Genomic DNA, 14,357 nt, shown 5'->3' with positions numbered 1-14,357 from the left:
AATAGCATATTTTTCAAACTCCTAGTCTTTAATTTTATAGCCACTGACCATAGCAGTCAAAATGGTGCCAAATTTATTGAATTTATTCCGAAGATGTAGGTTTTAAATAATCTTTTTTCCGTAATAAATTAAACAAATCATTATACGTGTATATACTAGTGTTACCAACAAATAAGTTATAAACCTTTTGAAACTTAGATGTTACAGACCTTTAAATTTGATAAAATCAATCAAATCTACTCAAAACGTATTTATAATTTGTATGCTTTTTACTAAAAATAGAAATTTGCCAAAATTATGAACTTACCTTCAGTTTCCATATTCAAGAAAATAATTTTTTATTTAGTCGTATTTATTTAATTTTATTTTGTAAGAAAAATCTAGATCTGTTGCACACGCATATAACACGATAAAATTAATGAAATGCACATTCCATAGATTGTTTTAATCATAAACACAGCTAAACAAACACATAAAATCTAATCTTTTATTGAATTTATGATAAATATGATTGTATAATATATGTAATTAAATATAATTAATTATAATTAAAATTGTTATTTTTAAAAACAGTTTTTGGCCACCTAAATTATATTCTATCCCACTGTGGTGCCGTGTTCGCGTTGCGCCCATGTGAATCTACATGGTTTTGAAACACGGTTTAAAACACTGCGGCACAAAATTAGTCACGGCATTTGCGTGAGCAGCAATACATTCTGTTACGCACGTATGATGTACCGTTCGTGCATACACCACCAGTGCATTTTTTAACTAGTTAACTAGGCGACACAAATATCGCCCAGTGATTATACTCTGTCGACAGTATTTTAAAATATTGTGTGAAATAATGCAAAACAAACGTGTAATACTATAATCGTACTATGGTATTATACATTGACTATTTTGAGAAAAACATTTTTTGTCACCCAGTGAAAATTCCTTATAAAATGCACTGTACACCACGGTTCGTATATTTTTCGCTGTCTCTAACGTGAATATTGTGTACGAATAAAAAATCTTTCAGCAAGAAAAGGTTAATCATTTTTTCATACAATGTCTAAAGTAATGTGATATTTGCGTTAAAGAAATTCTTTAAGTTTTATGCTTATTATTTAACTGCAAAGTACTACGAAACGCTCACGCACAGTAAAATAACTAACTTTTGTTTGAGGAGGTTTTTTCGCCTATATTGCGATAGCGATTCTTTAATAACTATTATATTTCATTACGTATTATATAATTAAATAGTATTATATTTTATTAATATTATAATTATAAATATAACATCACTATAATATTTTACTATCAATTTTAATTGCGATATTTTCTAATAAATATACATACATTTTAATGCTATATTTATTTATTATTTTTTAGTATCTGTTGTTACGTGCCATCAGATAAATTTCAGCTTAAGCAGTCAACGATGAGCAATTTTAATTAAGTTTGAGACTTTAACTTTCATAGTATGTTCATTTAATAAATTAAAGTGTTCAAACCGATGATTTACATATTACGTGAATAAAAATTTAATATTATGTATGTAATATATGGAAACCTATAGGACTGTTATATTCCTTATAGTTATTACATTATAAGAAAAAAATGAATATATTAATTTAAAAATAATAAGAGGTTTTTTTTTTTTTTTTACTGCCTTACACGATTTTGAAAGAATTGCTCCGATCATCATAATTCTAAAGAAAAACTGCCAAAACAATTTTTAAATTATTTATGATTTCAGCATAATATTGATAATACAATTTTAACAAATTTTGATGATTAACTAATGAATCGATATCTCTGTTCATTCAATAAAATAACAACAAAGAGAAATATATTTCTTAATAATTTATTCTTTGCTTCATAATGCAATAATTAAATGCTAAGTAAAAATCAAATTTATTTTGTATAGAATATAGAATATTGAGTTTTATTGGGCCGTGTAGGGGTTGCATGTTTTCTTCTTCATTAACATATGAATTAAGTATCAAATACAGTCTGAAACTTAAAAAAAAGAAATAATGTATATAACTACTGTAAAATAACATATTGTAAGACTTTAATGCTAAGAACTCAAAATCATTGAATGAGAAGAAAGTTAATTTGCAAAATAATGAAATGGTGACTTACAAGATGTGGTATTTATGTCAGTTGCATTTGCTATGGGTTCACTGAATTCATGATTCGGACGGTCGGACATTTCTTCATTGACAGTTTTCGTATCTATAGTACCATTTGTAGTATTAACTGGTGAAAATGTGGGCGTATCCATTCCATTTTCCATAGTAGTGTTTCTGACAATAAACAAATGCTCATCGGTGGCACTGTAAGTTGACCATTTTGTTTTTAATTATAAATAATTTTAAATTATATATTCCTATATATTAATTATTTTTATTAAGAACATCATATATGCTAAAATTGTTAACACAGTCAAAAACTGAAATTATTCGGTTTCTCAATTTCTAAACATCTAATTGTATGGAAATTTCTAAAAAAATTACTCTATATATTAAATATAATATTTGAAGTTAGGTAGGGTTCAATTGATTTCAGTTATTCGTGCTATTCGACTGCAAGTTAATATATATATAAGAGAAAAGTTTTCATGTTAAAAATAAATGAATTCAATTTGACTGAACTTGGTGTCTCACAAATTTAAATTTTAAAAAAATGTAACTCACAAAACTATGATCATTGATTTTACACGTTTGTAAAAATGATTAATCGGTATACTTAATTATTTGATCATATCCATAGTTATTTATAAACTAAGAAATTATTTACCTTTGATCCGCACAGATATATCTTATTTCGTCAAGTTCACATTCATAAATACAGCATTCGTAACTTAAATTATAAATTTCGCTTTTTCTTTTACGGTAAACTGAAACAAAATACGTAAACTTGACCTAAGTAATAAAATAATTTTTTTATATTTATTCAAACATTTCTGAGTGAAAAAGTTTGAATATACTAGAAGTATTAACTCACGCTCATCGGTCCCATCAAAGTATTTATTGTCACAGAGGACGGACAGCATAAGTAGAAAATTGTTTTTACAAATATTCATTTCTGTTTCCTCATCTAAAATATAAAATCAAATTTATATATTAAATACAGTTTTATCAAAAAACTTCACCGAACAGGTTGGTTTCAATACCCTTGAATATTTAATAAGAATTCATATAATAAATTTAGTTAAGTTTTGATTAGGATATTAAATTTTAGTAAACAGATATAAATATTTTAATTTAATATAATTTAATAATGTATCAATGTATATATAAAAATATAAGACATTTCCAATATAAATTGTTATGAAACGTTTTGTTATAAAAAATTATTAAAATTTATATATATATATATAATTTGAAAAATAAATGTATACAAAATTGATTTTACCAAAACGCAACAGTTCATTGTCTGTAGTTGATTCTGGTATTGGTACGCTTTCAATACAATGAAGTAACACTGCAAAACCAATTCTAGAACATAAAATAATAATATCATATATTATATGATGAATTAAAATACTAAAACTTATTTATGGAAGTATAACAGAATACTTTATTATGTATAAATATAAAGGGATATTTATATATAAACATATATTACAAAAACAAATGAACCCTTTACGAAAATTAATTATTCTCAAATCCTACTTATGTAAGGTGAACCGTAAAAATGTACCTCTATAATAATATTCAAAGGATTTAACAAGAATGTTCAACATACAACTTAATTTTTCTGATTTATGATTAATACTTTATCATAAAATTTTTCTTTTATTTTTACTTATATCAAAACAATGATTTTCTATCAATTTGTAGATTAAGATTCAACATAACCTGTTTAAACAATACTAGACATTAATAAATTTCATGAATGCATTATTTTTACGTAAATACAGTTAATTAAGAATAAAATGAATTGTAATTGTTTTTTCTTGTAACGTTCTAGTGTTTTGAAAGTTAATTATAATTATATAAACTATTAAGATATATTATCATTATTATTAAAAATTCAAATACCATTAGAATTAAAATTATTATTTTTAATAATTCTTGAGGAGTTTAGTATTAAAATAATGAATAATAGAAAAATATTTAGTACATTCAATTTAGTATGGGCCACACCTGTATTTATGTTGATATGACTATTGAACTTAATAAATTAAATTAATAAATACATAATATTATATAAATTAATGTATATGATTATATACTATAATAATATATAATAAATAGTATAATAATCAGATGTTGATTTAATTGAATTTTAATTATTAAAGACATAAGAAATCAACTGTAGTAAAATATACTAAAATTATCAATTATATATTATTTTATATTATTTATTTAAATTATTTAGGTGTTCATGATGATGGTGACATCATTGATAGTTTTAATATATGATTTGTAGATTGATCGTACAATTTCAATAAATTCTTATCGACTTATAGATTTTAAATAAATATTAAGGATTAATTTTTAATGAATTGCTAAATTTTTTAAATAATCAATCAGATTTAATTATTTTAAAATTAAAAGTCAGAGGAATTGGATTTATTCTGAGTTTCTAAACAGATAAACAAGTAAAATAACTGTTACAATTCTCTACAATTTGAAATAAAACCATTTGCTCTTTTTCGAGGATACTACCCCACATGCAATAATTATAAAAGAAGCACAATATTGGTATAATCTAAGTTATAATAATTATTGAGCATTGAATACTTACACTTTTAACATTGTTATAGTTTTCATTGTAGTTGCTCTAAAAAAAAAAAAAAATAATAATAATAATAATAAAATAAGCTTTATATACATTTCCAGGACTTTATTAAAACTTGCATTAGTTCTAAACTTAATTAACAGCTATGTAAATGTCGGTGTTGTATTTATGCCAAATTTTAATTATTCAATTAGAGCTGACTTAAAAGATAAAGTAATGTTGGATTTCTATAATATTATTTTTTATTAGTAAGAGACAACTGACCACATAGTTAAAAAATTACGTAATTATAATAGCTAAAAGGAACTTTTATTTATTATAAATTATAATATTAATTCTTTTAAAGTGTTTGTGCGTTTTAGAAATCGATTTTAAAATATAGGAAAAAAAGTATTTCACTGGAGAATAAGAAAAAAAAAAATATTAATTACTTCGTTAATAATAATTAAAATAATTTCCAAACAATTCAGTGTTTTATCGACCACATACGTCATCTGAACTGCAACTCGTAGGTCACTTCACTGAGACTTATGCCCTTTATGACAATTATGACAATGTAATAAAAATTAAATGTACAATAGAACATATCATTTTATGGTATTATATAACTTGGATACACTAAACAAAGTCCATAACATTTTGTAATTTGATAAGTCTTTCATAAGCCTATTACAGCTGTTGACATTAATAAATGTCATTCATTACATAATTGCATTTTTTTTGTCATTAGTATTTTTGGGCAGCAAAATGTTTGTAATTAATACTACGAAAAAAATATTTCTTTTGATTTATTATGCGTAAAAATTGGCAAAGTTATAATTCACTAATACTAATTATTTTAAAGCGGATTGATAAATTTGATCGGTATTAGGACTCCCAGAATTTTTGTATTGGCCTGATAATAATTTATATATATGTAGTGTAGTTATGCCTTAGGCATTTAAAAATTCCGTTAGGGTGAAAATCCAAACCAACGAGAAGTATAAAAACAATTTAATCCAAATCGTATTGAAGTATTCGCTGCGGCTTATTGTAGATATTATTTATTACTAAAATAAACGTGTATTCATGTCACAGTAAAAAATAGGTTTTAATAATATTTGAGTGTATAAAAAGATAATTGTGAAGGAACACTCGTTGAATACGTTGAAACAAAAATATACGTACGATGTGTTCGACGCTGGAGAAAACTGTTCCGAAAAGTGAAGTTCTACAGTGTCGTTGAAGGTTGAGTTGCACTGCAATGTGTGAAGAAACGCCGTATTTAGCACGCACTTATATGTAAACCCGTGCGTTTGTACACCCTACTTCGTTTCCGTTTAGTGTCGCAACCTGGCCGACGGTGGGGCGCACGTACCGCATGTGTGCTAAGCGAACGCGCGTGCTTCGTCGATGACTTTATAGTGGTGCATTATCAGGTTAAAATGGAGACACGCAGACGGAAAGAATCAAGACGGGGATTGATGATTTACGCCTTGATCTACACATTTGTGCGACGAAGACGCTTTGCCGCACTACGGGCCATTGCGATAACGCGGTTTGGCGTTAGACATTTTTCGCTGTTGGTATTTCGGAACATGTCAAAACGTATGCATCGACACCAGAGACGGTTTGAACATTTGTATCTTACCGGGGCAGTTTAATTTAAACCACCCTGCCTAAAAAATTGTTCTGGCTTCTCTCGTATCACATTAAAACTACTTAAATGCTGAAACGTAAATTATGTACCTTCAAATATTTTCATAAATATACTGGTATACCTATTAAATTTTAATTTATTTAATCAAAATGTACATAAAAAATGTTTTTACCGGGGCACTGCCCCGGTAGTAAGTGCTTGCAAGCCGCCTCTGATCGACACTGTTCACCGTTCGCTGAAAACGGCGAACAACCGTTGGTCACTTGCAAGCTACACGCGGTGGATGAAAATTACGAAATCTTCAGCGGACGGGGCGGAGAGGGACGTTTTAATATTTTAGATGACGAAACTAGATTTAGAGCCTTTTGAGCGTACCATTTGATTTTTTTTTAACTAATATTAAATCATATCAATGAAATTAATAAGAAGGCGTCCAACCAAAATGAATGATCCTCGAACACATTCGATTATTTTTCGATCAAACACAGATTAATACATTTACGGTGATAAAATATATATAAAAAAAAAACAATACACGTCAACTCCCTCGTGTCCACGGAAAACGAACGACGTTTCAACCGATGCCATGACGTATTTTTTTGGGAGCGCCACCATAGTGTCGGACGAACACCAAACACGAAGCGCTTAGGGTGTCGTCACGAAAAAATCTTCCAGTCGTACCAATATTAATCTCGAATGTTTTAGAATATTTTAGATTGCAAATATTTATCGCCCGGAAACTCATGAAGTTACACAATCGGTTTGGGCATTGAAAAGCGATACCCGGCACGTGAACACTTAATATAGTACATACAATGCATGCAGGGCCGGCGTTAGAAGTATTGGCGCCTTGGGCAAAACCATGTTTTGGCACCCTTACCACTTTTCCCCCAACAAACCCACTTGGTTAAAGTAGTAGTAAAATAAAGTTTTTAGTAAATGTTGTTTAAAAGCTCTGTCAAACAGAACGCATTATTATCGTCGCGTTGTATTCAATTCCAAATCTTATTGGATGTCAAACATAGATTGTTGGCGTGAATAACACGACAGTAGCACGCGAAGTTTTACGAGTTTACAAAATCACGCACGGCAGTGGGCTGTACCTGGCAAACGTACATGTAGCGGTCAAGTACGTCTTTTATATAATGTGACGGTAAAAAGGCGTTTGTTTGACAGAGCCTTTAGCGGCGATCGCAGCGCAATTCACGTGGGTGAATAATTAACGATCGTAAAAATTGTTTTCGGTATTTTAACTTTTGCGTCATCACTCATCTGGCATTACGCACCGTACATTCACGCACGCGTATTTGTAGTAAAACAATGATTGTAATGCATAATCTTATTCGCACGACTGCCATCATTACAGTGGTGATTTCTGACTTTCGTTACATTGTTTGTACATCGGGTTTGATCTCACGGATGGGAAGAGTAACGTCTCTCCCATCCTTGAGCTTCTTTTTTAACACAGATTTATTTAATAATTTTATAATTTTATACATCATATTTATAAATATTTGCTATCAAATAGTGCTATGTATATCTTTGTATAGGTAACATGTTTTATAATCATAAATTGCAGTACAATATTAATGTATTATAATAATAGTAATAATATTCGCATTCGTCTATCTCCTTAAACAAGCTTTAGATCCAACCCTAAATATAGTAGAGATTTATCGTTATTCCAAATCCGGTTTACTCGTACATAAGCGTCACATACGAACACGTTACAAGCCCTCTTCCTCATACAAAAATATAAAAAAATGTAAGCAATTAATAATGCACGCGATGAGTTTGCAAGACTTATCGTGAAATTCGTACGACATTTCTTCCATTTCAAAATCGAAAATCCACGGGGGGGAACGGCTGACAATCACACCAGTATTATAACCATATAAACACGCTCAGGACACGCATTAAATAAATAAAAATATATGTATATTATCTTTAGCGATTAAAATCGTGGTATTGATCTGAACAAGGACGGTCAGACGGCGGTCGCTAATGGACGTCGCGACGCATTTCTTGTAAAGTGGTTTCCGGTAGGCAACATGTTGAATAAGATCCGGGCGTGTAAATGATACGTTCGAATTGTGTTCGATTATAATTATTTATCGTATCGTAGTAATAACATTAAGTACGAATACACTGTTGATCACGTATATTCTGGAAATAAAATAAAATGGGCTGAATTACACTGATTATTATACCATACTAGTATGTGTTCACATTCCACTCATAACGGCCAAGTCTCGTGGTATTATGTTTACTGAAAAAGGCAAGCATTATTGATGTTATTGATGGTTTTAAATTTCTAAAAGGAAAATGCTTTTTTTATTTTTTCGGGACCCAATTATCACGGTATTGTTTTTAACACAAGTAGTATAAAGTGGGCCTTTTAACACGGGACCCAATCGGTATACAAATGGAATCTGGTACCCAAGCAGTATGCACCGGTTGCATCGGCAAAACTGTTTTTCCGTTAGCGTTCAAGATTAACATACGTTTTTAGTTCATTTACAAACTTGTCAAAAAATGCACACGTCTTTTATTCTAATTTCAATAGGAATTGTTCTATTTTACGTAATAATAACATTCTTCTTTCACTTTTTTTAACAATAAAAACAACCATGTTGTAGTTGCTACTTCATTGCCAAAGAATGCAATGTATAAAAATCGAAACAGCGAAGAATTTTATGAACCAATAGATATTTAAAAAACAACAACGTTCAATTATAGAGAATTATTTTCGACCTCTAGTATTGTTTCAGAATTTCATATCTGCGGTCGAAAAAATCAAAGTTGACACAGTTGTATCAAACAAATAGCATCGGTCGTCGTAATGTGTCGCGCTAAGGATTTGTCGTTCGAAAATGGATCAAATTGAACGGATCACTCTTGTGAACGAACCGATTCGGGTCGCAAAAATATAAGAAGTCGTTCAATTCGTTCATTCGTTAGGGTTGCACTAATCGACCCGGAATCCGGATCGTAAATATAATCTTTCGTGTATTAAATGTTGTTTTGGTTGCATATTGACCGTTATTAAAGACTAGTTAACATTTCAACAACATATCATAAATCGTAATTCGGTTATGACAATCACGAAATGCATTTAATCATTCCGAGTGCGTCATTGAAATCGTAAATTATTTTCTATTTTTATGCATTCGAAGGAATTCGATGAATATGACAGTCATATTATGACTGAATACAATAAATAAATACACAAACTAGTCAATGTAATAACGTGCTATTGTCCATTGAACAACATAATATTGTATTTATTGTTACTATTTGAATTCTTTATGAATTATAAAAAAAACTTATAAAAGTGAAAGTAATGTACACTTATTTTTTTGCAAACATATCATCATCAATCAAAATAAATTTTTCAAATTTATTTGAAACGGTACAAGTTTTTATTTTTATAATAATATAGGATTAAAATTTAATTTAAAATCAGTTATTGCGCACTGCCATAGTGCGGTTGATATTTCATTGAGCGAGTCTATCATATTGTGGTGACAACTATTAAGATTTTTCTTAAGTGTATGTAAATCAATACAAATAAAAACATATACTTAAAATGTATTACTTATAATTAATTATATGTACGCAAGATGATATTGATAAATTTAACCATATTATTTTTTATAATTTTATATTATGTGTATGATGTACCTACGGGTATAAAATTAAAATAATGAAAAAATCCGCTGTAATCAACGCAAAGTGGTAGACTCAATATATGAGGTATATATATTTTTATAAAATTATAACACTAAAGTCTATTTAGAGTAATTACAAAAATATAAAATAAACAATTTTTATGTTCTTTCTGTTATAACTTGCATTGTTTATTAATCATTAAATTATACAGTTATTATTATAACTATGACATTTTAAACTGAATAACACTTAAAATAAATAAATAAATAACGGCTTCGTAATCATATTTACTTATAGCTAATAATTATGAAATATGTCGGCAATCAAAATTCATCAGATTACATTATATTGTACCACGTTGGCGTTTTTTTTCATAATATATGTAAATGTCAGTATACTGTATACTGAACAAGTCACACGTTTGCCGTAAAATGGCCTGAGCAGCAACATTGTAAATATATTATAAAATATCAAGAATATAATTTACTATTGGTATAATAATGTGTGTACAGTCTTTGTTGCACGGACTTTATTCTTACGACTACGCTTTAGTGTGTGTGTACAATCGTGCGTATGCATTTGTGTGTGTGGATGTATATAGTTGTCATCACATTATATGCGCTCCATTGAAATTCGTTGATATGAAATGTGGTTTAACGTATTGATTTAAAATACAAATGATAATCATTTCCGGCTTTTATTATGTTTTTACCGATTATTTTCCAATGCCTAAAATCTGTCTTTTACAGAAACGTTTATAAGCATCGGAAACCGAGAATATTAAAATAATCAGTAGTCGGCCTGTTTAAAACGAATATTTGAATACCGAATAATCTGTTATCACGAGTCACACAGGTCGTAAAAAAGTTGTACCAATCTATAAATACACTTTAGATTCTACGAAATATATACAGTAGGGTCGCAATAATCCGAACGAAAATGTGGGTTGAGATAGATTGAATATCGAAATGTTCGAATGACTTATGACATAAAAAAAATCGATTTTGTTGTAATTTATGTTTTGAAATTTATTTCTTATTTCTTAATTAGTTCAATTTTGTAACTTTCTTGCGTACGTACACTGAACACCAAATCTGGCTACGCCTACGATTACCATTACCATTTATTACAGTATAAACTTATAGTCAGTGCTGTAAAGTATTTTAGTAAAAGTATTTGAATAAAAGTATTCTTATACTTTTACTATACGAACTATTTTCAATTGTATCTTAAATACTTTTTTTTTATTGAATACTTTGTTTTTTTTTTCAAACATTTTATTTTTATTCAAAATATTTGGTTGGAAAAATATTGCCAATTATAATCAAAGCTTGAAGATTTGTGAAAACCCGGTTTCTAAAAGTAGATATTCAATAGAAAAATTTCCTTTTGTATTATTAGATAGGTAACTGTTAATATCAAATACGATATCTTCATGGTTATACGAGATTACGAGAATAACATAGATTTTCCCACAAATCACTATATAGCTGCAAGCCTACACCGTTTTTATTTATTAATTTAAAAACTTGTGTAGTTGTGTTTATAATCTACTGGCTACTGCAATTACTTCAAGTTTCAATATGAGTAATTCTAGTTAAAATACTGATGATGAAAGTGATTCAGAACCGCATAATGCACATGAAACACGTACTTTGTCGCATGTTGAACAAAATTATTATTCGTTCAACTCGATAGGACGCATGCGTTCTTGAATGCCCTTCATTTGTCATCGCAAGCTCTATGATGCATGCGCTTATCGCAAGCAAAAACGTGTTAATGTGGACATCCCTGAAGAACGAAAACCGTCGTCGTGCTGCCATCTGTCGGCCACTGTCATGCGAACACGGACCACCAATCGTTTTTTCGTTTTTTTCCAGTTACCTCTTCGCTTTTGCCACCAGTGGTGGTGGATCGGACGCGACCGAACGAATCTGTCGAGGTCGAGTGGCGGAATAGCGACCGAACGACCGTACTCGGTCAAATCGATTTCTGGGTCTTTTGATGGTATTGAATGAAACGTTTGTTTCGGTCCAGATAGGACGGACAGTATATCCGTGACTGGCTGAAACCAAATTATAATGTTTTTAAAATAATTGTAATGATCTAACGCACGTACGTTGAAAATAAATGTTTTTACCGCACGGCGGTGGGTATGATTATCATCCGTGGCAGCTCGTTTTCTGTTTACGAGTTCGTGCTCCAGTGTATTCATTATCTCGACGGTTTTGCTACAACATTAAAAATTATATTGAAATCGGTATCTGTCACTGATTCTAAAGAAGATCGATCGGGCGGATGATGAGAACAATACAAGACGATCGACCGGAATGACTGAAACGACCGAATCATTCGATCGAATCACTAGACTGACCCGATTCAAATTATTCTAATCGTTCAAACGACCGATAATTCCCATCTCTAGTAGCCAGTACGTTTCCACGATATCATTCCGTAATGCGCGCAAATCTCATTACCATCACCACCACCACTACTGTGCCACTTCAACCGTACCAATGCCGTCGTCGCTGCGTAATCACTCCTCCGCCATAACGTTTTTGTTCCATTAACGCACGTCAATATATCGTTGCGTCGCCGCCTATCCGCAACCGCTTCTTTCCGACCGAACGGCGCTGTCTTTCTACAGCAGCACCACCAGAGCGCCGCACATTTATATTTATTTTTTTATATACGGAGTCGTAATTGGGATAATTTTTGGAGGGAGGAGGCCAAAATGTGTTTATTCAATTACTACGTCTGAGCGATTAAAATTTAAAAAACATAAAATATTTTTATCAGTACGAAACTCATACAACAGAATCGCTTATATATAACTATAAACTATAATCAGAGCACACACATTATAATATCAGAGCACAATATAGATTATTGATTACGACTACAGATAATAGATTTTTCTTTATTACACATGATTCGAACGCAGAACGTAATATTTATGTTAGAAACGGTTTCTATTGTATTTACAAAATTGGGATTTCTACTTGATTGGAACGTACGTTAGACGTGTAGTCAACATAATGAAGTTTAACTTATAATCATAGCTTCCGCTAAACGGTGAATAAAAAGTCTGGGAGTTAAATGCCCCCTCAAATACGCTACTGCTCCAACGACGTCAAGGCAACCGGTTGCCCATGATGTCCTCGGTACCACCACCGTTCATTAATTAAGATGAAGGTTTAACAAAAAAAAAAAAAATACTAATTCAATTAAAATTAAAATAAATAATATTTGAAAATTTAATTTTTGGTAAAGCAATAATCGTTATCATCTGTTCTAGATAATTACCATGAAGATATTGGGGCCTCATAAACAAGCTATTCCATACAATTTGTATTATGTATATTTTATTGTGAAATTGAGTATAATACTTAAATAATAAAAAAAAAATAATAAAAATATTAAAATTACCTGCCTTGATGGTTGTCAGCGTTGTCTCGTTCGTCTCCCTTCTTATTATTATTATACATTTTTGTATCCAATGGTTGTTAAATAAATGCAAAACAATGCATTTATTAAATCGACAATCAGATAAGATATCGATAGTTATAAACACCGACATAATAAGTAATTCTGTTCGGAAAAATTTGTCAATTTGTTGTCAGTCGAACGACTGACACGCTTCTTTTATTTTTCGGGTAAATCTTGATCGTCATTACGACGTGTATACTTTTCGTACATAAATCATTTTTTGTATAATAAGTATCATCTGTGTGTTTATTATTCATACATCTATTTTCAGTTGACGCAATCATTCGGCCTTCATTATTATGGTTCGCGTAATTTATTTAATTATTTTTAGAACACCTAATAACCTATCTAGTGAACTTATACCACTTTCATTCCATGGAATACATTTTACGATTTACACTTATAATAGAATACTTTTTATAATTTTGTAATTAATATATATGTAATAATTTTTCGTTTTATACGATTTTTTTTTTGTGTTTACTATTACAATTCACACAACATTTATCTTACCGTCGAAATTGTTTTATTTATTTGTAGCCCCTTAAATAATGTAAGATTTACGTATAAAATTACGAACAATAAAACAATTTAATGCAAATATATGTCCATCATATAATACGTTATATTGTGTGTTATAATCACTAAATCGTTTTAAAATATTTTCTGGATGAATTGTAATTGAACGAGCGTAAATAAGTATTTTTTAATATACGTTTTATTGGTATTTTTTATGGTATTTATATGATGATTAATCTTGCGGTAGGTTGGTTCAGACCCAAATAATGTTTATTTGTGTATATGTGTGTGTGTGTGT

General features: G+C 29.7%; 1 protein-coding gene across 1 annotated transcript; it reads right to left on the bottom strand.

Annotated features, from left to right (window-relative positions):
• Positions 1-1,901: 1,901 nt before the first annotated feature.
• LOC112691240 lies at positions 1,902-5,972 on the bottom strand. Its single transcript, XM_025565395.1, has 7 exons — positions 5,908-5,972; positions 4,747-4,782; positions 3,409-3,491; positions 2,998-3,090; positions 2,791-2,890; positions 2,134-2,327; positions 1,902-2,007 (listed from the first exon to the last, which is right to left on the bottom strand). Exons 2-7 carry the CDS (start codon positions 4,770-4,772, stop codon positions 1,991-1,993), a joined length of 513 nt encoding a protein of 170 aa, XP_025421180.1. The 5' UTR covers positions 4,773-4,782; positions 5,908-5,972; the 3' UTR covers positions 1,902-1,990.
• Between the last annotated feature and the right edge of the window lie 8,385 nt (positions 5,973-14,357).

The sequence above is a fragment of the Sipha flava genome, unplaced genomic scaffold, assembly GCF_003268045.1.
Source record: "Sipha flava isolate LNK unplaced genomic scaffold, YSA_version1 578_pilon_pilon, whole genome shotgun sequence".
Classification (NCBI taxonomy): Eukaryota; Metazoa; Arthropoda; class Insecta; order Hemiptera; family Aphididae; genus Sipha; species Sipha flava.
Note: the sequence above shows the minus strand (reverse complement) of the source record. Positions and strands in the feature narration are given on the sequence as shown.